At 32.2% G+C, this 26400-nt stretch overlaps 3 protein-coding genes across 3 annotated transcripts; 1 reads left to right on the top strand and 2 right to left on the bottom strand.

Moving 5' to 3' along the window:
* Nucleotides 1-852: 852 nt before the first annotated feature.
* On the bottom strand, nucleotides 853-23178 carry LOC115878993 (importin-4-like). The gene is made up of 15 exons (XM_030895613.1): nucleotides 22989-23178; nucleotides 22711-22883; nucleotides 22467-22641; nucleotides 20225-20410; nucleotides 19910-20167; nucleotides 17011-17424; nucleotides 13800-14181; nucleotides 12083-12318; nucleotides 7806-8008; nucleotides 5365-5710; nucleotides 3993-4178; nucleotides 3606-3814; nucleotides 3413-3545; nucleotides 1465-1642; nucleotides 853-1262 (listed from the first exon to the last, which is right to left on the bottom strand). Exons 1-15 carry the CDS (start codon nucleotides 23040-23042, stop codon nucleotides 1135-1137), a joined length of 3261 nt encoding a protein of 1086 aa, XP_030751473.1. The 5' UTR covers nucleotides 23043-23178; the 3' UTR covers nucleotides 853-1134.
* An 83-nt stretch (nucleotides 23179-23261) lies between these two features.
* On the bottom strand, nucleotides 23262-25050 carry LOC115878996. Its single transcript, XM_030895617.1, has 3 exons — nucleotides 24851-25050; nucleotides 23771-23921; nucleotides 23262-23679 (listed from the first exon to the last, which is right to left on the bottom strand). Exons 1-3 carry the CDS (start codon nucleotides 24938-24940, stop codon nucleotides 23300-23302), a joined length of 621 nt encoding a protein of 206 aa, XP_030751477.1. The 5' UTR covers nucleotides 24941-25050; the 3' UTR covers nucleotides 23262-23299.
* A 313-nt stretch (nucleotides 25051-25363) lies between these two features.
* LOC115878995 (protein KTI12 homolog) lies at nucleotides 25364-26344 on the top strand. The gene is made up of 2 exons (XM_030895616.1): nucleotides 25364-25867; nucleotides 25921-26344. Exons 1-2 carry the CDS (start codon nucleotides 25443-25445, stop codon nucleotides 26327-26329), a joined length of 834 nt encoding a protein of 277 aa, XP_030751476.1. The 5' UTR covers nucleotides 25364-25442; the 3' UTR covers nucleotides 26330-26344.
* Nucleotides 26345-26400: the final 56 nt, after the last annotated feature.

The raw sequence follows: 26400 nt of genomic DNA on the forward strand, positions 1-26400 counted from the left end.
TTATCAGTACCTATCTATACATATATTGTTTTGTGGATGAAACCGCATAAAAACTAATGCAACAAATGTCACTCGAGAATTTTGGTACAGGTTGTGGCTAAAGCCCCCTGTACACATAAAGTTTTACCTGTCAGTTTTGCTTGTCAGGTAAGACAGAAGACCGTCTAGAAATCTAACGGCAGTCCTCGAAAAAACGGCGTCAGCGATGGCTCTGAAATGGAGATCGCTGTCATTTTATATGGGAAATGTCATCGATCGTCATTTCCCAGCCTACTGGACACCGTTTTTTTTCGATCGTACGGTATTTTTTTTATTTAACCTTTTGAGGGCTGTAATTTTTTCGGAAAGCATTTTAGGGCATATGTTCATAGGAACTTTTTGTTTTATCTTTAGAAGAAGAAGCTAGATACGCTTTTTCTTTGACACCCTGTATATGTCAAAAATTACCTGCAGTTATTACCTTGCAGTGTTGATTTGCAAACATGGAAATATTTATTAGGCTTTACAGATTTTAAAAAAATGTAAAGTGACATAATTTCACTGACATATAATTTTCATTTTAGTAAAAATTAAAAATTATATATTTCCCTCAAAAATAATCAAAGAAAGGAAACCAAAATAAAACAAAGTTTTTATATACCAAAAATTTATTTAACCACATAGTAACTAGCGATATAAAACAATACATTTATTAACATAATAATTTCTCTGACTTATACAAAAGCAATTAATAAAAAACTCAAATTTTAAACCATACTTTTTCAAATTTAAAATATCCAACATTCACATCATTCGTTTTTTAAAATACATAACAAAATTATCGTGCTCTTTTTTTATCCTGTAGCTTTTTCTTTCTATTTGGCTTAAATACAGAACGAGAAAGTCATATCACCAAAGATCATTTTATTTTTCGTCTCAACTTAAAACTAAAATAAATAAACAGATTCACATATAAAAAAAACAGATTTTTATAAAAAAATCAATCTCAAACAGCTGTCATTATTAAATATAATAATATAATCTTTATCAAATGCCTCAGGACGCATTCTCGTTACAAAAATATATACCTCGTGTGTTTTTAAAGCTTGAATGAAAAAATGGTTATAATTTCATTTTTTTCGACATTTTATTTTATTAAGAAGACAATAGTTTTTGTATAGAACTTGTCGCATCCGGCCCTAGAGAGTTCACTGCGTGCTCGAAGTCTTGCGCAAAGTCTCTGCTCAGTTGTTTGATAAATTCTATTAAAATGTGTTTTGAATCTGAAACAAACGTAAGAAAAAATATGTAAACTTTATAACATCAGAGGTGGGATATTTTTTACATTTTTGTACCTGTATTTTAATTTTTGAACGTTATATGTTATTTTAGGGCTGTAAATATTATTTAAACTCTATAATAATTCATGTTTGAAAAAGAAAAAGAAAAGATAAAACATACAAACAATTAGAAAAAAAAACTTACCATCGTTTGGCGTTTGGTCCTTGTAATAGATATGAACGGCAACCTTCATGACGTCACCTAGGTGTTGCTTTAGCAGGGGGTTGCCCTGCTGATACAGGGTGGCAAAGCATTTTATCACAGCCTCGTTTTCTTGGAAGTCGTCTCGCAGCGGAAGTTTTTGCAGAAAAGCAGCGAATACCTTGAAGAAGGGCCATGTTAATTTTCGAAACTAGCTATCATACGTTTATACCGGATGGACAGAATAGGATTTGAAATAACCGGTATATAGAAATTTCTTTAAATAAATTTATTCTCACTGTACAAGCACAGATTATGCAGATTATAATCTTTGTTTTTTCTTTATTGTTTTTCGTGGTTCCTATTTTCGGAATCGGGCACTAGTTAGGTTACTAGTTTGCGCACATAGCACGCCCACTTATGGCCTCTAAAATTGTGCACAGCGCCTGACCGGCACAGTTATTAGAGAGATATCGGAAAACCGAATAGCGTCATGCAGTATTTACGCGTACCTTATCATGGTTACGTTAGGTTTCAATTTTTAACGCAACACCCGCTAATAACGTTACCGCCTGATGTAATTTGCGGATCAATTACACCAAGCGCTATTTCTAAATAACGTTTAAAAATTGCTTAAATAGGCATGTGCGGGTATTTGACAATCGGGGCCGGCCGGCGAGATCTTTTATTTTAGGTTATGTTTGAATTGTTTTGAATTATTACTTTAGTTTTATTAGGTAATTTGATATTTAAGTAGCTGGGATTAGTTTTAATTAAATAAATATGGCCCAAAATATGGATTCCACCTCTTCCAATACTAAAGAACCTATAAAGAGTCTTAGGTTTACAGCAGATGACGACTTAGCCGTTCTAAGAGAATTTATTGCTTGTTGCCCTAAACAAAACAATTTCAAAGTTAGTTTAAGTTTAATTAGCGGACGCGACGCGAACAGAATTCTTTCCGATCCGATAACTATAAATGAAGAGAGTTAATACCACCTCACGTAAAGGAAATAACACTCCATGCACGCTATTCGGTTTAGCGATATCTCTCTATTCCGCTGTTTATTGTTATTTTACGCGAGTTTATTTTTACACACAGGAAATTTTACTCCTTTGCTCATCGTCATAAAAAACAATTTTCGTACCATGAATTAGGGATAAGATTTTTATCTGTATACATATAGTATACCTAATCTGTGGTACAAGTGAGCTGAATTGTCAAAATACGATGATATTGAATCGTTTGACTTGTTATTAAATTAGCAATATTAGAAGAAAACTAACTAAACTAATTTTCTAACATCAGAAGTGGGATATTTATTAAAAATTTTGTACCTGTCTTTTGCATTAAGACAGGTACAAATATCAAAAAAGGGTAGACGTCTAAATGCCAACCCCTTGTCAATATTCTTCCTTTTATCCCTTGCAATCACGCTTATAATTCTGTAGATATACAGGGTGAGTCTTAAATAAGTGCAACTATTTTCAGGGCCTGATAGTTCTCGACAAAAGAAACATATTTTCTCTTTACCCTTTTTCAAATAAGTCCAAAATAACAGAGTTATTTTATTTTGAAAATTTCCAAAAAAAATGTTTGCTTAAATTTTAAGAGCCGCTGGATCTTTTCTGGGTTTTCTAGCTTGTAAATTTAATCTATTACCTATGTTGCCATATTATCAAAAAATTATGGTTTTTAACTAAAAAAAATCCTAAAGTTTTTTAAATCCAAATTTTCATTTTTTTTCGCGAAAAAAATATCATTATCGTGATTCTTGGGTCGAAATAAACTAACCCTAAAAATATTTGCACTTATTTAAGACTCGCCATGTATATTGATAAAGAATGATACATTAATAATTTTTAAATATAAGCTTTCCTGATGGGTCGCAATAATTTTAAGATTTCCAGCTTACTATGACGCTTTTTTAGATGACATTAATTCACTTACCTGGTCCAAAGGAATCCCACCAGGGTTAGCCAAAATAATTTTCGCTAAAGCTCCACAAACGTTGTCCAGAGTTCCTGCATGGCTTTCCTTGGCTACAGCCTGGGATAGAGCTTGTAAAATTTCGTTATAATGACTGCAAAAAAAATATTTAAAAACAATAAAATATGTTTTTTTTTTCTGTCAAATGTTTTACCTGAATATTCTGTCCTTTCCATGTAAAATCATCTCGCCCAATCCGAAAATGGAATTGTTCCTAACCTCCTCTGATGAATCTTTGGCACCCGTCAACCACATTTTCAGTAGCTGAGGTACGAATTTTTCGACACAGACGTCAAGGGATTTCATACATTCGGCCAGAGTACCGAAAGCAAAAGACCGCTGACTGACGCTGTTCTGTTTTACCTACATCAGGAAAAAATATGCAGTGTGACAAATAAATATTTCCCATTATACGCAAAAAAATTCGCAACAAATGAGAATTTTTCCCTATCGAGTCATGCAAAATTTTCTGTACAATGTTATTAATATTAACTAGAACTACTTTTAAGGTAACTATTTCCAAATAAAATAATTTAGTTACCGTTCGACTAGACAGTAGCTTGAGTATATTTGGGAAGTAACAAGCGAAATCGTCAGGGGTTATGGCTGCGGCAAATTTAGGTATTACATCGCCTGCAGATTCGAGGAGAAGTTCATCCTGTTCGGCTTCAACGTCGTCCTCGTTGGATTCAGTCTGGTTGCCTAAATCTGTATCCTGACACATGGTCTGAAAAAGAATTTTATCAAAGTATCTTGAAGGAATTACCTAATTAATAATGTCTCTAGGTATTACACATTGTAGAGTTGTTCACTACTTTGAGCCAAAAAAAGGCAAAACGATATATACTGGCACAAAATAACAAGATAACAGGAGTTTAAGATATTTTAATATTACTATAATATCAACAAAATGACAATAAACTAGTGGAACGTTAATAAAAAATAAAGTAGCTATTTTCTTAATATGTTATGCTTGAAAATCCTTTTATAGTTACTTTTTTCAGTGTGCAAGCGAATTTAATTGTCAAAATACGATGCTATTGGATCGTTTAATTCAATTAGATCGTTATTATACAATTAGTATTTTTTATATCTTATGGAGTTCAAATAAAGTTTGTATTTTTAAAGAAAATCGTATTTTCCGACATCAGAAGTGGGATTTTTTTCCTTTTTTACCTGTATTTTATATTAAGTTATTTTAATATTGTTACAATATCAACAGAATTACAATAAACTCGTGAGACGTTAATAAAAAATAAAGTAGCTATTTTCTTACTAAATTATGCTTCAAAACCCCTCGCTAATATTTCCCAAGAAATTTGAAGAAAGACATCGGAAAAATAATCAATAAAATTCAAGATACTTTTTTCGGTGTACAAACGAGTTTAATTGCCGCAATATGTGACTTAAAGGCCAAAAAATTTGGGACACAAACTTAAATGAAGCTGAAGTTTACTGTCACTTCTGTATAGCTAAAGGTATTCCGTACCAATACTTAAATTACCACCACAAGTCAAAAATATAAACAGTATTTAAACAGATTTTAATTTACTTGAAGCAACTTGTAAGTTTGTAAAAAATAAATTTACACAATTGGGTACTACACGATCGAAAAAAAACGGCACTACAGTAACCATTGATATAAAAACGTGTTAAAATTAATATGTAAATAGAAAAAAAATAAAATGTTTCCACACAGGACAAAAATTTTACAGAAAACTAATCAATTTTTTTTTAAATATAAAATGTTATTTATATGTCTAAAAATGTTTGACTTTTTTTATAAATTGAATATTAATTTTTGACAAATTTTTATCTCAATTTTTAATTAATTGAGATAGAGATAGTCCTAATACAGAATTTTTTTTCAATCATACAGTACTCTTCAACACAATAAACCTTTTCATTCCTACCTTCAACGTCAACACATCGATCACGCAATTCATTATAGCCTCTCTGTGACCTTCACCGACAAAAACGTCACCCTTCACTTCTTCCAAAAGTGAAGCATAGGCGTCCAGACAGTTCATGACCACAGATCTTTCTTCGTCCGTTCTTATAAGCTCGGAACATTTGGGCACGAACATTTGCAACGCCTTGTATAGCACGGTTTTGGACTCGGCAGTGTTCACTTTGTGCAGGGCTATGCAGAATTGAAGCAGTGCATCAATTGCGGCCTTGCGGATGTCGTCCTGAGGGTAGTTGACTAGTTTGAAGATTTCTTCAAAGCTTTTTTCGATGAATGGCAGGAATGAGTTGCTATTGGATTAAAATAAACGTCAAATTTAACTAATGATCTAATTTAAGTTTTAAGTAGGTTATTACAAAAAAGTATTATTAAAAATTCTAATAAGACAGTACACTTCTGTAGGTACCACAGAGAAAAATTATGAATTACGGGCTGGGAACTGCCTATGTGTATCATCTGGATTCCCCAGATTTAGTCCCCAGTGACTTTTTATTGGTTAATTAAAAATTGCGCTCAAACAAAAGTAAACGTATAGTTGGGAGAAGTGTGTAGTTTCCCAACAAGATTGTGTAGAGAAATATACATAAATTTTTGAAAAAAGAAACATGTTCAAAAAACTTTCCAGACCACCCTCGTAATATACAGGGTTGTCCGAACTGTATTCCGGAAACTTCAGCAGCATCTTCTGCAGATAAAAATAAGTAAAAAAGTTCTTATAAATGTATGTCCTAAAATGCTTAGTTTCGGAGATACAGGGTGTAGAAATGTCATTTTTATTTCGATTTTTTCCAAATAATTTCTGAAGTAGCGTCAATATTTGGATGAAAATTGGTGTCTGGGAGTTTTTTGGCATAAGAAATTTGATTTTGATGTCAATATGACTCCTATTTGCAGGGAGCGCCACCTACATGTGTTTTAACTGTTTTGAAAGGTAATAACTTTTCGTCCGTACCTGTATAAAAGTACTGAGTGAAAGAAAATACATTTTCGTGATTTTTTACATAAAAAATATCTCTTGGTAAAAATCGCTACGAGCAACCGTTCTCAAGATACTTACAATGGAAATAGTCAATACATGTCATTATTGACTAAAGGCACATTCAGGATGAGAGCGTCGCGTCCGCCCTATTGAACTCAAAAAACCCCGACGCTCAGCAGACGCTAGCGCAACGCCAAACGCGACGCTGTCTGCCTGAACGGTCTAATTTAAGTTAAGTGAATTCATATATATATTAACTAAAGTATATCGACTCCAAACTGCATTTTGTAAAGCCAAAGGGTGAAATGGGTATATACATCTATGTATATAAATCTTCTGAAGGAATTTGCATAAGTCGCTCAGTTATCTGTGCTCAAGCGTAGTGCGCAAGCCTGGATTTTGAATTATCGATCGGATCACCAGACCAATAAGAGACTAGACGCTAGCACCAGCTGTTCATTCGTACGGCTCCGTCCAACTTCGTACGGCTTTGGTTTGCGTTCCCGTTCGACAATTGGCTAATCCTCAGAGTAAGGGTTAATCGATATTCGGAATTTTGGAATTGCGCTGTTGCGCCAGTATCTGCCTAACAGATGAACTTATGTGAAATATACATGAACCCGTTATCTAGTTGTCTCTAACTCGGCTTCAACTCCAACACATTGCAGGGATAGGCGATAATCAGTATATATTTGATATATATATGAGTGAATTGATTTCATTTTCGACACGCGGACGCGACGCTCTCAGCCTGTATGTACCTTAAAAATAAGCATGTTAAGTAGATAATTATTTGACTGAAACGATAAATTTGGAAACTTTTTATTTTTTTTTAATTAATTATAAATGTTTCTTCGAAAAAATTATAAAACAGTTTCTGTTGAACTTTTGGCACAGAACATTTCAAATTTATGATTTCAGACTAATAACTATTTAGTCAACATGTTTAATTATTTCTGACATTGATGACAGGTACTGATAACTTCAATTCCAAATATCTCGAGAACTATTATTCACAGATTTTTACCAATACCTTTTTTACCTAAAAAGCATCGCAAATGTATATTTTTTTACTCACTAGTTTTATACAGATACGGACAAAAAGTTATTACTTTTCAAACCAGTTAAAAATATGTAGGTGGCGCCCTCGACAAGTAGGAGTCATATTGACATCAAAATCAAATTTCTCATGTCAAAAAACTCCCAGACGCCAATTTTCATCCAAATATTGACGTTACTTCAGAAACTATTTGGAAAAAATTGAAATAAAATTGAAACTTCTATATCTCCGAACTAAGCATTTTAGGACATACATTTAAAGGAACTTTTTTACTTATTTTTATGTATAGAATATGCTGGCGCAGTTTCCGGAACACAGTTCTGACCACCCTATATAAATTACTTACCCAGTATTAAGGCAGATTTCTCTCAAAGCCAGACACGCTTGCTCCTTTTCATCATTGTAAGAATTCTCAACGGAGTACCTGCACTGAGTAGAATCATCACTGACAGAAGATTCCCCTTCAATGTCCTCTTCGCCATCTTCATTTTCGTCGGAAAGTTCTGCATAAACGTCAATATCGTCCTTGTCCTCTTCGTCGTAATGTGTCTGCAAAAAGCAGATAGTGTGACACCATCAAAATTTAAACTCAATAATGTCAACATTTCAATAAAAATTTTAAAAAAAATAGTTATTTATTGTACTAGTGTATTATTTTACATATTAGTCACTGAGAAATGTTTTCTCAAGTGACTTATATCACAGAATATCTAGCTACGCAACAGAAGCCTCGTTACATGTAAAAAATCGTAGGTCTCAAAAGACTTTTTAAAAGCCTGTCTCCAAATCAGATATTTTGATGCTGTACTTCACTACTACATAACAGAGGGCGATAAATTTAAAAGAAAACAGTTTCCTACAAACGAAATTTAAAAGAATTTTATGCAGTGTTGCCATTGTGTAATTTATATTGTAATACTTCCTGATAAAACCTACGTTCAAATTTGCGACATCATTTAAACATATTAAAATAGATTGGAGCTCTTTTTTCAAACGTTAAAGTATTTAACTTGCCATGTTAGTTGGAGTTAAATCTTACGAGCTGAATTAAAATCACTTCCTGACGTTTGATTCTAACTGAATCCTAAATTTTGATTGTAATTCGGCGACAATATAATAAGTATTGTTCTACTATTATGACACCACTTCCTGACATTCGATTGTGTTCATACCGTATGATCGGGAAAAAACTGCGTTAGCGATGGCTATGAAATGAAAATCGCTGTCATTTTATGTGTAAATTGATATGGGAAATCTCATCGATCGTCTTTTCACAGCCAACTGGACGCCGTTTTTTTTCGGTATCATACGGTATTTGATATATACTTGCGTATTTTTCATGACATTGCAATATTATGGTACCATGAAGCATATCAAGTGATACCGTAATATAGTACCATATTACGATACATGGCGTTCGATTGGGCTTAACTTGGTATATTTATATTAAGTATCTTCAGTGACATTGTAATATTATGGTACCATGAAGCATATCAAGAGGTACCATAATAGTACCATATACGATACCATTTCCTGGCGTGCGATTGGACTTATACTTGGTATAGTAAGTATCTTCAGTGACATTTTAATATGATGGTACTATGATGCATATAAAGTGGTACCTTAATATAGTACCATATTACGATACCACTTCCTGACGTTCGATTGGGCTCATATTTGACTATACTTGCGTATTTTTGATGACATTACAATATTATGATACCATGAAGCATATCAAGGGGTACCATAATGTAGTACCATATTACGATACCATTTCCTGTCTTTCGATTGAGCTCATATTTGATTATACTTGCGTATTTTTGATGACATTGCAATATTATGGTACCATGAAGCATATCAAGGGGTACCATAATGTAGTACCATATTACGATACCATTTCCTGGCGTTCGATTGGGCCCAAATTTGATATACTTGTGTTTCTTTATTAAGATTTGTTTAATTAATAATTTTAATTTATTTTACGAATTTTAATTTATTGTACGATGTCGTGACAGCAACTTTTATGCCGAACTAATATATTATTAATTGTACCTGTGTCGCTTTTTAAAATCTACCTAGGTCTATATAAATAACATGGCAAACAGAAAAAATTTGTTATTATAGTATTTTTTTAGTCAATTAACATTTTTTGTACTGCATTTTAATAAATCATTTCCATTATTATTAAACGTATATTTCATTACTAACGTTTCAGCATTAATAAATATCACTATCAATCGCCCTGTATATATTAATTTTAAAGGTAATTTAAAGTTATTTTCTTAGTTAACATAAAAAAGTAGTGTATATTAAAAATGTATTTTGAGAGCATATGTTTTCTAATTTATTTTTTTATTTTTATTAGGTAATTTATTCTAATTTTAAAAGCCAAACGAATAATTAATATAAGTGTATCTGACAAGAAACGAAGAATAGAAAGAAATTATTATACACCAGAAAAAGAATGGGATGCCAATTAAAGTCTGTTTGAATCTAGCAACTGTGCATATTTTGCCGAGCTTCAAGGCCGTCGACGTGCCGTCGATCTACGTCGATCCAAAACCGAAAGTTGAAAATTTCCAAATATATTCTGATTATGATATTGTCGCACCATCTAGTATTTTATTTGTGCAATTTTAACTCTTTCATTTCGAGTATTTTTCTGTTGCGTAGCTAGATATTCTGTGCTTATATGGACAAGTTTATTTTGTCACCGCGCTTTCCAGACGCGCATAGCGTTTAGGCGGTCAAAAAAGGAAGTTTTCAACTTTGCAAGTTAGACATTTGACAGGATTAATTAGATTGTCAGTAGCTTTTTCTATTTCTTAGCTCTAGAAGGAGATAACTAAAATCTGTTGATAATCGGAGTAATAAATTGTTTTTGACTGAATGTGCCTGTTCTTTTAGCTCGTCAGAAGAGAAGATTATTGTCTTTATTGATTATTTCAGATTCCACGATTATTCCTCATTTTTGTTTTATGGTTGAGATCCAGACAAAAAGTTTCCTTTAAAGGTAAGTTTTATCTCGGTAATTATATTTTAACATACCTAATAGTAATAGTGAGTGCACATAATAATCACCTGTTCACCCCCAACCAAGTTAGATAAAGAAGATATTGAATATTGCAGCCTTGAGTTGGAGTATGGCAAGGAGTATGGAGTTAAATAAATTATGTTCCTAAACAGTATTTTATTTATATGTTTTAATGCTTTAAAGTCTAATAATAAATTTTCGTTATCAACAAAATAATCTAAAAAAACTACGAAGATTTCTTATTATAAACTTGAAAGATCAAGATTCGGTTTAAATATTAAAATTTTTAATTTTTGGCGCCAGTATATAGGTATGAATTCAACCTACTATATCGATAATGCGCTCATAGTTCGGGTTAGACGCCATAGGCCGCGCCAGTAACACAGTCTTCAAAAATTAACGTTGATCGGTCTCTCTCACTTTAGTTATTAGTGTTCTCTCTGGCACTGACATTAAGACGTCATTTAGTTAAATCGCGATTTTTTAACGATAAAATAGTGAATTACCAACCAGCAAGTCAGATTTAAAAGAAAAATGATTCAGGAAGATCTTCCCCAAGAAATTATTAACCAGGCAGAGGCGGCACAAATAATGCCAGAAAAGTCTCGTGGCGTATACGATAGGGAATTCAAGGCGTTTGGAGAGTGGATGAAAGTAAAATTGACGTCGTAAAATCTGTAAAATTCTTAGGGCTTGTTGTAGACAATTCTCTGAAATGGGACATACATATCGAAGCTTTGTCGAAAAAACTGAGCTCTGCCTGTTTTGCATTAAGATCTGTTTCTAAGGAGGTTAACTTGTCAGTGGCTAGAACTGTTTATTTTGCACTTTTTGAGTCGCACCTCAGATATTCCCTTCCATTCTGGGGTACGTGTTGTGCGACTCAATTTGACCGCATTTTCAAGCTCCAGAAGAGAGCTGTTCTATACTCACTGGGACTAAACAGCCGAACTCATTGCCAGGACTTTTTTAAAAAATTAAAAGTATTAACTCTTCCTTCCTTATTTATATTTGAATCCGTTTGCCTAATACCTAAGCATGTATCAGCTTCTCAAGAAAGGCCATCTCACACTTATCCACTCAGGAACGCGGAGCAAGATCTTTATTTGCCTACCCCACGCTCAGGGTTAGTTAAAAGTTCAATATTTTACAACTCGAAAAAAATGCACAATCACCAGCCATTTGAAATCCAATCCATAACATCACTTTCTTCATTTCGCAAAGCATTTAAATGTTATTTACTAGACAAGGCTTTCTACGCCGTAAATGACTTATATTTTGATAATCGAATTTGATCTTGTAAACACCTGGTCTAGTATTTGCTATTACTATATTTACTATAAACTTACTAAATATTTTTGAATCTTATTTTTATTTTTTCATTCTTTGACATTGTAAACATTTATAAATGTTTATTTTAAACAATAAGACTGATAATGTAATTTGTATACTTGTTTGTATTCTCTTTTGTTTGTTCGTTTGTTTACTTTACCTTTGTCTACAAATTGTAATTTTTTTTTGACAATAAAGGCATTTATTTATTTATTTATTTATTTACATATCAAGTGACTGAAAATAAACACACTTACCACGATTCCCTCGCTGCTCTGGATGCTCTCAATCATTTCCTTGACAATCTTCGGAAGGGCGGGCGATATCTCGTCCTTCATAACAATGGAAAGGGCGGCGAAAAGGGCGTAGACGCTCTTTTTAACGTCTGGATCGTCAGTTTGGTCCAGGATTCTCAAACCAAGCTGTAGGGATTCGGCGGCCAGAGGTTTAAAATTATCCACGCCGACAAACTGTGCCACAACAGCCAATGTTTCTAAAATAATAAATCAAAACACGCCTCATCTTTATATACCTGAAATCAATACTACAATAGTGTGTATATCAAATGAAGGGTAAGGAGAACAAACCGACGGCGACGATGTCCATTTCAGAAGTGCTAAATTGTAATTGAATATATCAGACGATGGCCATACTAAGGGCTGGCAAAGGTTGGTCTTGGGTCGAGATATCCGTATGTAAGAAGAGTACAATGAGTTTCTAATGTACTGAACAAATAGGGAACAGTAAAAAGGTTGCCAAACGTATGAAATAAACCGAGAAACTATGCACATTGCTAACATTGCTAAGAGACGTGGAAGGAGATATAGCAGATTGGTCGCGGCTAATCCATGTACCATGTCAGTGTAAATTCTACAGAACATTTACGATTTTACAGACACGATTTAATTAGGTCTCGTGATACTTCATTTGTTTATTTATTAACGAGTCATTGTAATTTTCCCTATAGCTTGTAAATTTTTAAGTGCAAGTTAGAAACGCTTGCACTTTTTGTAGCAATAAGTGGAATTGAGTTGGTGTTTGACAGTGGTCGCGCTATTACAACTCTCAATTCAAAAATCGATATATCGAAATTCATTAGAAATAACTGATTGTAGTTTTTTTTAAAAAACTTTCTTAATAATTCTGCTACATTTTCTTCGCAAACAGTATGTGAAAATCTTTATAAATAAAAAAGTTACACGATTGCTGAAAATTGCAATGCACTAAAAGTAAATGGATGGGATTTTTTAAACTTTGAATGGAAAAAAACAAGCCTATCGAATTTTTCTTATTTAAATATCTTGTAAAAGATATTTACTTCAAAATAAAAAAAAAGTTTCAATATCTAAAGTAGTTCTTGAGTTATCGCGTGTTATGTGTTAAAAAGTTGAATTTTTACCTTATCGTGATACCCTAATGATATCCTTATAATTCCATTTCAGATGTTAAGAAACATATCTAACGATTTTACATAGTTATCTTTTCGAAAATAAAAGTCTTTTAAAAATAAGCGGTTTGCGATCGTTATTTTACTTTACTTGATATAGAGAAAGGCGTACCGGAGAAATGTGGCAACGCCGCAACAGCACACCGTCGCATTACTCTCACTCGAATTTAATAAGATCCCTATGCGATTTACTTCCACACATGTAAATACCAACTCAAAAGTAAGAGTTGCCAGCAAGGTATAACAAAGCATACAGTAATCACTTTTTGTATCTTTAACATGATATTTGGCAACACTAAATCAGTTTTCTCTTGAATAGCTAAGCTGGCTTCAAATACCGATACAAACATGTACAATACACTTTTAAAGCGTGCTTGAACCTTCAAGTCAATCCCACTCTTTTCTGAGATTGACTGGAGTGAAGCTAGTTTATCGAATATAAATATAATATAAATCAAATCTTCCTGCAATTAATATGAAATAAAGCTTGCTTGAAACACTCAAAATAAACGTGGTCTATTACTTACCTATAGCATAACATTGAATCTGATGCACTTCAGAATTGGGATCCGAATTGATATACACGTTGAGCACTTCGATTGTTTTCTGGAAATACGGCAAGAACCCTTCTTTCACCGCTGTAACTGCCGCCCCTACGGCACTCAAAGCCACCCTTTTCAGCTGGATTGAGAACCCTTGTGGGTCCAGAGCCGCGAACAATCTTTCCATGAGGGTGGGCAAATAGGGCATGAGTCCGTCTTCGAGGTTCTCGCAGAATGTTTCCAGGGCGTAGAAAAGCCGGTCCAGGCTGGGGGTGTCCTTTTTCTCTGTTTGCATTTGCTGGAGGACTTGGGCCAGACATTCGAACAGGACTGGGAGGAGTTCAGAGGCGTACTGACTGATTTCCGGCTAGAGAATTCAAATAATCCTTTTTTTTTTCGTATAAACTCAGTTCAAAAATGCTGATTGAAAATTATGTAGTGTATATTTACATTATTATATACCAGGTATACTCTGTTTTACACTTTCAAGGGTTTTGTCGTTGAACAGACTATACCGATTTGGTCATTTTAAAAGTGTGGTTTGGATTTTAATTTAAGGATTTTAATGTGTAAGAGAGAGAAAAATATAAATGACCGGTTGGCAGACAGAGAGACAAAATCAAAAGCGGCACACAGTGTTGCCGGTTTTTACGTTTGTAGAAAAATTTGTGTAGAAAAAAAAACTATTTTAAAAACTTTCATGTATACTACTAAAATAAAGATAATATATCTAAGCTAAATATATTATATTACATCTGTAGTAAAATGAGTAACTAATTTTGAAAAACAGGGTTCCAACCTAGATGGGACATTTTCCATAAACGCCTACTTGTGCGGTTTGAACGTTTGATGCAAAATCCGGCAATGCTGCATAGAAGAAATGTACCAACCCAAGTTTTATCTTTTTTTAATACATTTCATTTTACATTAAGCTGTTTACATCACTGTCTTACACGTTAAAATCCAGACCACAGTTCTAAAATGACCAAATCGGTATACACATGTAAGCGATACCAATTAAACTTTTAATTGGGAAATCGAGGGCGCGATTTTTAATTCATTGTTGCCAACCATGGATATATTTGGCGCCGGGCTGATTAACTGGAATTTAAATTTCCCGCTGGGAATTCAGGTGGTAGCTCTGCTGTCAAAAATGTCAAGATACCACATTTATTTATATTTATTTCCTGACATTGTCATTCCTTTTGACACTTTAGTTTTGTATTACGAGTTTTTGGTTTAAATGAATTGTGTTGTGATACTTTAAGATTTACTATCAGATCTTGCAGTCGAAGATTGTTCTTTTTAGAAGCTCTTTTAGTGCAGTGCGAAGTGTACAAGATAGCTTAACAGCCGTTGCAAAAACTCATCACAATTATTAGAATAAATTTGAACAGGAAAGCCGTAGTAATAACCCTTTACGTCATCATACTTAAGTGCTGTTAAGGAGGTGAGTTTTGTTGATGTAAATAACAACTGTTTATTTATTTATAATTAATTTATTTTTGTTTCCTAAAATATTTTCATTAAAAGAAAATATGTAAAAGTAGGCAACGCTGTGCTGGTCAAGCTTAATCACGTGACTAAAAGTTTATTTGGTATGAAAGGTACGTCATAGACAAACAAATAAAAAGAGACTGGCAAAATAAATGGCAAAGAGAGGGACAACGTTCCCGTAGCGCAACTCAGAACGCAAAATTTCGTTCTATTTATGTTGATCTGCGCATTGCGTCTATTGAGCCGACTATCTCATTCTAATATAACAAGAAAGAAAGAAGCAGCCATATAAAACGTAATTTCTAAATAGAAATTAGAACAATCGCCTTTCGTTTTCGTCATCATGACAACCAAGATGACAACATCATGACAATTCGTCATGTTTGTTAATTTTTCTTTTCGTGATTTACCTTTTTTTCTAAACTCTCCATTTTATTGACTTATGAATATGGATAGGGAACAAATTCCTTTGTTCCATATAGGTATTTATATTTTGTTACTTATAATTTTAGAATATACTATTTGTTATTTTTTTTGCTGCAGGAGCCAGTATCATCTATTTTCTATATGTGTTGGTGCCCCCTTTCTCTGATAGATATGTTAAAGACACCCGGTAAAATAAAATTAAGTAGTTATATTTATCATCTTATTAAGAAAAAAGTAGAAGTAGTAGTGTCAAAAATATTTCGAACCTATATTAACGTAACAAATTATTAAAATTATTTTTTTTTCCTTTTTTGGGTAGGGAGTTTATAGCTGGTTTATAGTAACCAGAAACTTTATTAATATACCTATTTTACTTTTGTTTTGGGATTAAAACTGGACTTGAAAATGGTTCAGGATCATGATTCTCGTAAAGTCTTCTTTGCTTGGATATTCACTTTGTTATTGCAATTAGGCAGTTTTTTCGAAAATGAGATTTTTAATGCCCTTTAAAAAAATTGGCCGATCGTTTCCTGCAACAGTCAGTTCTTCTGCAGTTAAAATTGGTAGGTGGGTGGAATAAACACTGTTATTTTTTGTTATTATATTATAAAAAGTTTACTTATTTTTATGTATAAATAAATATGTTTATAAAACAGTACAATTTTTTTTTTAATTTCCCTTATAATAGTAGTATTCTTTCTTCTGAAAGAAACTGCAAATTTTCACTTAAACTGATTTATTCCCTACACCACGTTCCCTTTACGTAAAATTAAGTGAAAATTTTCAGTTTCAGAATGAAAGAAAACTACTAATAATGGCTAATTTAAATTTCCCCCCAGCCAGAATGTGCGATAATGTCTTACGATACGTTTTATACCTATCTCTTTCTTTTTCATATAAAGCACACATAATAAAGAAAGATAGCAATAAAGACGTACGTCCTGCCATGGTCCTGCTAATTGGTTTCAAAATTGTTATTCTGAGTTGCGCTACGGAACGCGGTCCCACTCTTTACCATGAGGTTTGTCAGTCTCTTTTTATTTGTTTGTCTATGAGGTACGTTAGTCAAAAGTAAAAATGTCAAGATACCTGTTCTTTTTTTAATATTTTTGGTTTGGTTGGTTGCTTGTAGTCAAAAGTAAAAATGTCAAGATACCTGTTCTTTTTTTAATATTTTTCTAAATTGTAGGTTAAAAATCTTCAAAATAAAGACTCCTATATGACTCTGGACATTGAATAAAGATATAAACAATTCACTAAAGTAATCATTTACCTGTAAGTGTTCAGCAAACTGTCCCAACGCGAACAAAGCTGCGTTCCTAACCACCGGATTAGGGTTGTGTATAGCCGTACAGACGCACTTCAAAAACGGTTCCAAGTACTTGGTTCGGATGCGTTCGGCACAGCCCTCGGCCAGCACGGCCAGCGACAAGTAGGCGGCTTTCTGCGCGTAGATATTCCCACCCTGGATCGCCGGCTCCACCTTGGTCAGCAAGTACGGCACCACCTTCTCCGCTGGGATGTGCAGAGCGATCAAATCCAGCGTCTGCGTCGCCACGGTTATGGAGGTGTATTGATCCGGGTCGCCCAGGAAATATTCTTCGTTTCCCTCGTCGTCGGGTTGTTGCGCCATCAGGTGGATGAGAACGTCGATGATTGGTTCGATTAGCTTGTTTTTTTGGACTACCTGTATGGATAAAAATAGCGATTGATGAAGCGGTACGGTAGCTTGTTTCAACCAGTGATGAGCAAAAACTTGATTGCAAAAGCTTTGCAAATTTCCAAGCAAAAGATTGGAAGTAAATTTAGATAAGACGGAATATACAGGGTGGTCCGAACTGTATTCCGGAAACTTTGGCAGCATATTCTGCAGATAAAAATAAGTAAATAAGTTCGTATAAATGTATGTCCTAAAATGCTTAGTTTCGGAGATACAGGGTGTAGAAGTTTCATTTTTATTTCGATTTTTTTCAAATAATTTCTGAAGTAACGTCAATATTTTGATGAAAATTGGTGTCTAGGAGTTTTTTGACATGGGAAATTTATTTTTGATGTCAATATGACTCCTACTACCTAAATACCTTGGGAAATTTGTATAAATGCAAACGTAAAGCATGTTTGAGGATGTGTTTCAGGAAAATATTTTAACTTCTATAGGGTGGCTCAAAAAAGTGTGAGTGGATTGGGATGATTTTTTTTTAAATTGATAAGATATGAGTAAACATATTTTGGTAGGTTCAGGGATATTAATAAATAAATAAAAATATGTATTTTTCAACCTTTCTTAAAAAAATTAATAAAAATAAAAGAACTGTCCTAAAATCAAAACAATATTAGGTATTTACTTTAGATGGTCTGCACTTACTTTGCTATAAATATGGTAATCGTAAATCATACAGGATGTTCAAAATTCTACGCCAAACTTTCTAAAATATAAAATAATTTTTCTTCGTTTTTTTAAATGGAACACCTTGTATATTAATTTTTCAATAGATGGAGAATTAAAAAATGAACATTTTTTGTATTTAGAGTATTTCAAAATTTTTAACGGCTTCGCAGATATTCGCGCTTTTACATTTCATATGGCAGTTACCACAGTAAATTTTTATCAAAGCCGCCCAAAAAAATAATACTGCGTGTATCTGCTAAACTACTAAAAATTTTGAAATACTTTAAATACAAAAAATGGTCATTTTTTAATTCCCCATCTAATAAAAAAATAATATACAGGGTGTTCCATTAAAAAAAAAACAAAGAAAAATTATTTTATATTTTAGAAAGTTTGGAGTAGAATTTTGAACATCCTGTATGGTTTACGATTACGATATTTATAGCTAAGTAAGTATAGACCATCTAAAATAAATACCTAATATACTTTTGATTTCACACAGTTCTTGTATTTGTAATATTCTTTTAAAGAAGGTTAAAAAAAATACTTCTTATTCATTTATTAATATCTCTGAAATTATCGAAATATATTTACTCATATCTTAAGATTATGTAAAGTGAACTAGAGTAAATCTAATCTAAGACCAAGACCAGTCTAGTTCATCACTACTAATCCAGTAAAATTGTATCGCCGTATAGAGAGTGAAAAAAAATTACGGGCAAGCTGATTTTTTCAGAGTTTGTCAGCGACTGTCTGAGTGTAAAATAAACAAAATCGGAAATTTCCCCCCTGCGGTTTTTGAGCAATAGGGGTGTTTTTTTTTAAACGGACTTAGCGGCCGTTTCATGAGCCCTTTGGGGTGGTTTTCAAAAGGCTTGTTTTACAGCAAATTGACCCGTATGAAAGTTGTTCATAATAAATGGACAAGCAACTTTTCCTCATGAATTTTTTTTGTAGCTTGATTATTTTTGGAGATAGCGTCCAGTTCATGAACAAATTAGGGTAGTTTTCAATGTTACTCTTTTTTCAGCAAATTCACCCTAGGAAACTCGTTCAAAGTAAGAGTACATATACCTTTGTCTTATGAACTTTTTTTGTAACTTGACTATTTTTGGAGATAGCGCCCAGATCATGGACAAGTGGTGGTACCTTTAAATGTCTTTTTTTTTCAGGAAATTCACAAGTGCTATTGGAAATATTCATTCACTTAATGAATTTCATGTTTCGTTTTGGGGAAATAAATACATATCATAGGGAAGTTTGCATGTAATTTTAATATGAACACCTTTAAGTTGGTAAATTTGTAGAACTAAACAAAAATTATGAAACTACCCCAATTTATTCATGAACTGGACGCTATCTCCAAAAATACTGAAGCTACAAAAAAAATCATGAGGAAAAGTTGCTTGTCCATTTATTATGAACAACTTTCATAGGGGTCAATTTGCTGTAAAACAAACTTTTTGAAAACCACCCCAAAGGGCTCATGAAACGGCCGCTAAGTCCGGAAATAATAAACTTATAGAAAAATTCATTAGGCGAACTTATAGAGAATGTTCTTAACTACAATGTGCGTCTAATTATTTTGTTGTAGTACAGTTTAAAAAAAAACACCCCTATTGCTCAAAAACCGGAGGGGGAAAATTTCCGATTTTGTTTATTTTACACTCAGAAAACAGTCGCTGACAAACTCTGAAAAAATCAGCTTGCCCGTATTTTTTTTTCAAATGACAATTTTATTGGATTATACTTCCAATTCGAGGCTACTCTATTTCATTCTTACCTTTCCTTTGGACCTTATAATCCAACCAACCACGCTTATAGCCTTAATTTGAGCACTTGTAGGCACCGAACTGTTACTGCCTAACTGTAGGCACATTTCTACAATCAGTTTGACGTGAGGCGCCACAACGGTTATCGCGAACTCGATCAGCTCTTCCAGGATTTCAAACAGGTCACAGGCGCGTTTCTCGTCCTCTGCGGCAAACGATGTGATGATTTCCAGTATTCGAGGTAACGATTGATGATAAACGTTTATCATCTACAAATTTATCGTATTTTTTAAAGTAATTCTCCTTTAAAATTTGAATAACTATACCTGTTGATGTCCGCTAAGAATTGGTACTAAATTTTTCATGGTTAAAACGGTATAAAATGATAAATTTGAATTCAATTCAGTAATACCGGTCAGAATGTTTGTAAATAGTACAGCAAAAGAATCGGCATATACTATAAATGAACCATGAGAGATCTCCGTCATTATTGATAATGTGTACATTCCCATCTATAAATGATAAAAAAATATTAATTTCAGAGAGATATACAGGGTGTCAAACAAATAGTGTATCTATTTATTATTCGTTGGGTGAATATACAGTGTTGTTCACCATATACGATACGGAGTATTGTAGCTAAACGATTAGATTTTTACAAATTGTAAGTTTTCGGTTCGTTGAACGACTATTAGAGCTACAATTTGAAAATATTTTTACAAGATACAGAGTGTCCCAAATCAGTAAAAATATTATAGTAGTATTTTTTTAAATGGGACACCCTGTATATTATTATATTTTTAGATTCTACGATTAAAATAAAGGTAAATTTGATTAAGGTTAATCGCACTTAAACCTTACCGTTTTTGAAATATTTTCAATTTTATGAAATTGCAGTAAAAATCTTAAGGCTTCATTTCTCCAAAAGTATCGAAGTTTTTAATACTAAACAATTACTGAAGTTTATTTATTGATCAGATATTGTGTTGCAATAATAAACAAAATACTACCTTATACAGGGTGTCAAAAAATTTATATTAAATAATTACTAGCTTCAAACGGCAATAACTTCTTTAATTTAAATAAAACACCCTGTATATTTTAGGAGAATCAGATGCACAATTTAATTGTCTATCAAATTGTGTTATACCATTTATTACCTATCTCTTCAAGTTTTCGTAGAAGTAGCATTTTCTTATAATTTAGACTTCATTTATCACTATACCCATGGAATATTGACATTTTAGATTATTTTTAAAAATGTAACAAATTGTCAAAGAGTACCAGATACTAATATTGTCGATATAATTCGCTTATTTCATTCAAAAAAAATAAGAAAAACTGTTGTAAAATAACATAAAAAAATTAAAACTTTTATTTAATGCATTCACTTAATATTTTGTTTCTAATGGAATAAATAAAGGATGCGCCTATGCGAATATCCCACATACTGTGCAGACCACAATGAGTGGAAGCCCAATGTGTAAGAAAGAGACAGAACAAGGATGTAACGCGTTATTTAATTTCGTCGGTGCTAAACAATCTTAAAAAATCTGCAAATTTTCTCCAATTTGTAGTAAAAAATAATTGTATTGGTTACTTAATTAATATTGCTATTTTTATTTTATTATTTTGCCAATTGTTGTCTACCTTGCTTTGATATGCACTGCACGCCACTGGAGGCTATTATTTTACTATTTTAACAAAAAAATCATCCTAAAATCGTATATACACTACAAAAAGTGATATCTGATAGAAACAGGTGATTTTTCTTACTGATTTCCAGCCAGAAAAGAGGATCATGTTGCTTACTTTTATGTCAATATGACAACGTTGCAATAGAGAATAAAAAGGTTTTGGCGGAGTGAGAAGTTTTATCATTATCATTTAAAAATCTGCTACAGGAAAAAATAATAGTTTTCTCAATACTTATTTTTTTTATTTTACTTTTAAATTTTCTCCAGATATTGTTTTTCCTTTTACAGTTGTAAAAAAACAATTTTTTACATGTAAAAAACGCGTTTCATGTGGTAGTTTACCATTAATGACTACTGTAAAAATACATTTTAATTTATCTCATTACCTTTGGACATTTTATTACTGTTTTTTTTTATTTTCTTTATTTCAATAATGATTTATTTTTATAATTTAAGCACTAAGAATAGAAAAGTTTTATTAGACAAAAAAATCTTCATTTTATTACATTTTATACACTTTTATGGGTTTTTACATTTTTTTTTGGAGTGTATTTTACACCAAAAAAGTAAAAATGAGAAAACACACGTAAAACCACCAGGTTTTTATGTCTACACAAAATATTTTTAATTTCTATTATAACTGTTACCATTTCAGAAGATTATCACTCTGAGCCTAACGTTTTTTTTGTCACTACAATTCAATTAAAGCACATTTTAATTTTTATTATTCCACGCAGTCATGTTTCAGACTATAATTGTCTGACTCACATCCTAATAATCCTCTTAACAAATTGAAATTATTCATGTGTTATATATTTGGACATTTGCTATTGTCTAAGTTATGCACATAGATATTTTTTTTTAAATTTACCTCTTTGTCAACAATAGTGTCACTACTGCATAGTGTATTTACGAATTGCCAAACCTCTGGCCACGTATTCTCGGCAAATTCGTGCTTTCCTATAATTCCTATGAACTGAGCGATAGAATTTTTAACCGATCTTTCTTGTTCGTTTACTAAGGCATGTAGCATACCCTGTTTAATTCTAAAAAGAACAATTATAACATCTTTCATCTTTGCTATTAAAACACGCCTTAATAACACTCTATTTTACCTGTTTCTTAGCTCAACATTAAGCTTAGTCCACTGTCTCCTTTTTCCTAACTTTCTTCGGAGTAAAACAGCTGCTGATTGTCGTATTTGGGGATTTGACGACGTTACAATCACATCGCATATCGCCGGAATAGCCTCGGGCTTCTTGAAGGCTTCTTTCAGTTCCCTTGTACCCTTGTATTAGGAAAAAAATGCGATAAAAAGCTAGATTTGCACGTGCGATGTGAGGTTAGGTAAAAAAATATGCTTGAAATTTGCTCCGTAATTTTATACTGTTACCTCGTGAACGGTGTTGCTGTTTGGCACTAAAAGTTTCGCTAGTATTCCTTCCATTATTTTCTCTTCGTAACTTGTAGATAGTTTTAATTTTTCGGGATATTTAAATTAAAATCACCGGCACGCAACACCAACAACAGGCACGTCTTGTCAAATCTGACATTTATCAACGTGAAGTTAGCGACGAACTAATTCATTCTTCTTTTAATTTTTCAATGAGCCATAAAACAAGGCGGACGGATCACCCAGTTTCCATCGAGCAATAAAACTCTGTAATTTTCTTAAAACTAATTTTATTTTAAACTAAATAATATCTAAACGTTTTGTAGCTCTTTATAACTCTTTGTACTTCGCATTATCTTAATGTTTTTAATCAGTTCGTACATCTCGACGATCAGTATCATCAATCCACTTAATGTAAGTAACACTAGAAACCACTTGAAGTAAAAATAATTGAGTACAATGTATTCGGTGTCTCCCACATTAAATTTGAGTTTGTACGGATTCAAATCGGTCTTAAAACTAAAAACTAGCACCACGCATTTGGCCACGACATCGAAATTCGTGTCCACCGCGTCTATGAAGACTATGTCGATGCCTCTTTGGATAGGTTCAGCACTGTTAAGTGAAAGATTCACTGATATTCCTCCTGTCTCGATTTCATCCAGGGATAATGCGTAATCTTCGTAATTTCCTAAAAAATAGAATACAAACACAACTTTTATACAACCTTTATAAAATATAGGTTTTATAAAGGTTGTATAACAGTTGTATAAGAGTTTTACCTAAAAATACTGTTATTCCTGATTCTGAGTAAGGATTTTGTAGAGTTATTGGTCCATTCAGAACTGTTATTTCCCCGTTTTCGTTTATAACAGCTTTGTATGTCGGTTCTGTAAATTTTATCACATCTTGTCTGTTCCATTCATTGCCGTCCTGAAAAAAATATAAACTTATGATATTTTTTCATGATTTATATTAATATTATAGTAAATTTTGCAAGAAATTTTTACTCCCTATAAGAAAAAGGTCACCCACGGCATTTTGATCCCGAAGAAAAATATTTTTCTACCCCAGAAGCAAATTATATGTTAAGCCACAAAACATAGTTTTGAGAAAAACGAATTTGAAGTTCTTTTTTGAAGTTATATCCTAATTACTTGGATATTTTTAAACCTTTGAGTTATTATTTTGAGAAAAAAGTAGAACATAAAAAGTTAATAAGTAACTTATAGAGTATATATCTCAAATATACTAATTTTAGACCTAAAATAGTTTGCTTATATGGTACAGATTTGTTTGCCGCCTCTGCACATCAAACTATAGCAGGGTTAAATAATCAAACAGCGCTAAAATAATTCATATACATATGATCAAACCCAAGTAAACTACAGGAAATTTACATAAAAATTCTCAAAATTATCAATAGTAGGTACATTTCACGATAAAAAAAATTGCATATTTGTAATTCCTTGTTTATCAAAAATACCCAATGCATTTTTGAATACTGTCCTTCTATCTGAAAGTATATGTGTTTTTTCTAAATGTTTTAAATCGTATTTAGGATTATCAGAAAATAAATATAGGTTTATGATGTCAAGTTATAATAAATATTTTTTTCTTATTAATAACCCATTATAGATAATGTTACTTTGTTTAGTGCATTGTTTTTTTTTTAATTCTAAGGTTTTAATTATTGCATTATTTCCTAATTTCAATTAAATAAACATATATATCTCATAAAATTAAACCAGACATTCAAGTAATTTAGAACATTTTATTATCTTTGCAAACTTATAAAATATTGTGTCATGATTTTAGCGTCTGTAAATAGTATTTTATAGTAAATTTAAGTAAAACCTTACCTCAAAATGCGTAGGTATACCTAATGTAGAATCAAAATGGTTAAAAATTGAAAATAAAACTAATAAACAAACAAAACTTTTAGAAAACATTGTTTTTAGTGATTATAAATAATAAGAAACGCGATAAAGCCAAATTTTCAGTAACTCTAACAAATACATAAGGTATATTTTTACTGGATTTACCTTAACATAGGTATCTAATCAAGAACTGATAAAAATAATCTTTATTAAACAGCCTGATGGTGTATATTTACAATTTACAATATTTATTTGTACTCCAAAATTCAATTTAATGGACTCTTTTATTTGTATTTTATTTTATTTTCCTTATTTTCCAAATTTCAATTATAATATAAGATAATTCTTCATTAAATTTAAATTGATTTCGAATTCTTTAAAAGATTATTTGAAAAATATTCTTTCATTTCAAAAAACTATACATTGCAGGTTTCTGTAAAATAAATGAAAGAGCACCACAGTTTTGCCGATAGAGGGAGAAAGCTGTCTGACTTTGACAATAAAATAACCTAAAAATATCATCTTAAAAATATGTTATGATTTTTATCATTTTTATTTTAAAAAATAAATAAAAATGCCTTTAATAGTGATTACTGGTGTACCATGTAGTGGAAAAACAACTAGATCTAACGAATTAAAGCAGTTCTTTGAGGAGCAAGGCAAAGACGTACATATTATAAGTGAATACGACCAAATCATCAAAGCAGGGTTTGATAAAAATGCCTTTTACGCAGATTCTAATAAAGAGAAACGGGTTAGAGGTATATTAAAAAGTGAAATGATCAAGTTAATATCACCCACGAACGTTGTCATCTTGGATGCTACAAATTATATTAAGGGCTATCGCTACGAATTGTTTTGTGGAACCAAAGCGAATAAAAGCACTCAGTGTACAGTACATACAGAGATTAACAGAGATCAGGCTTGGGAATTTAACGAGAATAGAGAAAACGACTTGGAGAAGTATACAAAGGATATATTTGATGCTCTTGTAATGAGGTACAGTGATTAATTTTTATTATATTATCAATTTTTTTAATTTAATTTTTAAGATACGAGGATCCTGATGGTAAAAATAGATGGGACAGTCCGTTATTTACAGTGTTTCCAGACCAACCCTTGGATACAGCAGGAATATATTCGGCCTTGTTCAAAAAAGCACCTCCAAAACCAAACATGTCCACTCAAAACCCACCATTGAGCTCAACAAATTTCCTGTATGATTTGGATCGAATAACAAAGGAAATAACTGATAAATTAATCCAGTCTAAAAATGAAGGATCAGATGGTGATATTGAAGTTTCAGGATATATAGATCTGACAATTGATATTTCTGATGTTTCCGTGCAACAGTTAATGTTGTTGAGGAGACAGTATTTGACGTATTCGAAAATGCATACGCCAGAAGTTAGTAGGATACCTCAGTTGTATATACAGTATTTGAAAACCAGTTTAAAATAAACGTTTTTATTCTTGTTTAATTTTTACAAGCACCATAGTAGTAATATTCATGTAGATTCATAAGTAAATAT

The sequence above is a fragment of the Sitophilus oryzae genome, unplaced genomic scaffold (genome assembly GCF_002938485.1).
Source record: "Sitophilus oryzae breed Bouriz unplaced genomic scaffold, Soryzae_2.0 scaffold_154_pilon_pilon, whole genome shotgun sequence".
Taxonomy (NCBI): domain Eukaryota; kingdom Metazoa; phylum Arthropoda; class Insecta; order Coleoptera; family Curculionidae; genus Sitophilus; species Sitophilus oryzae.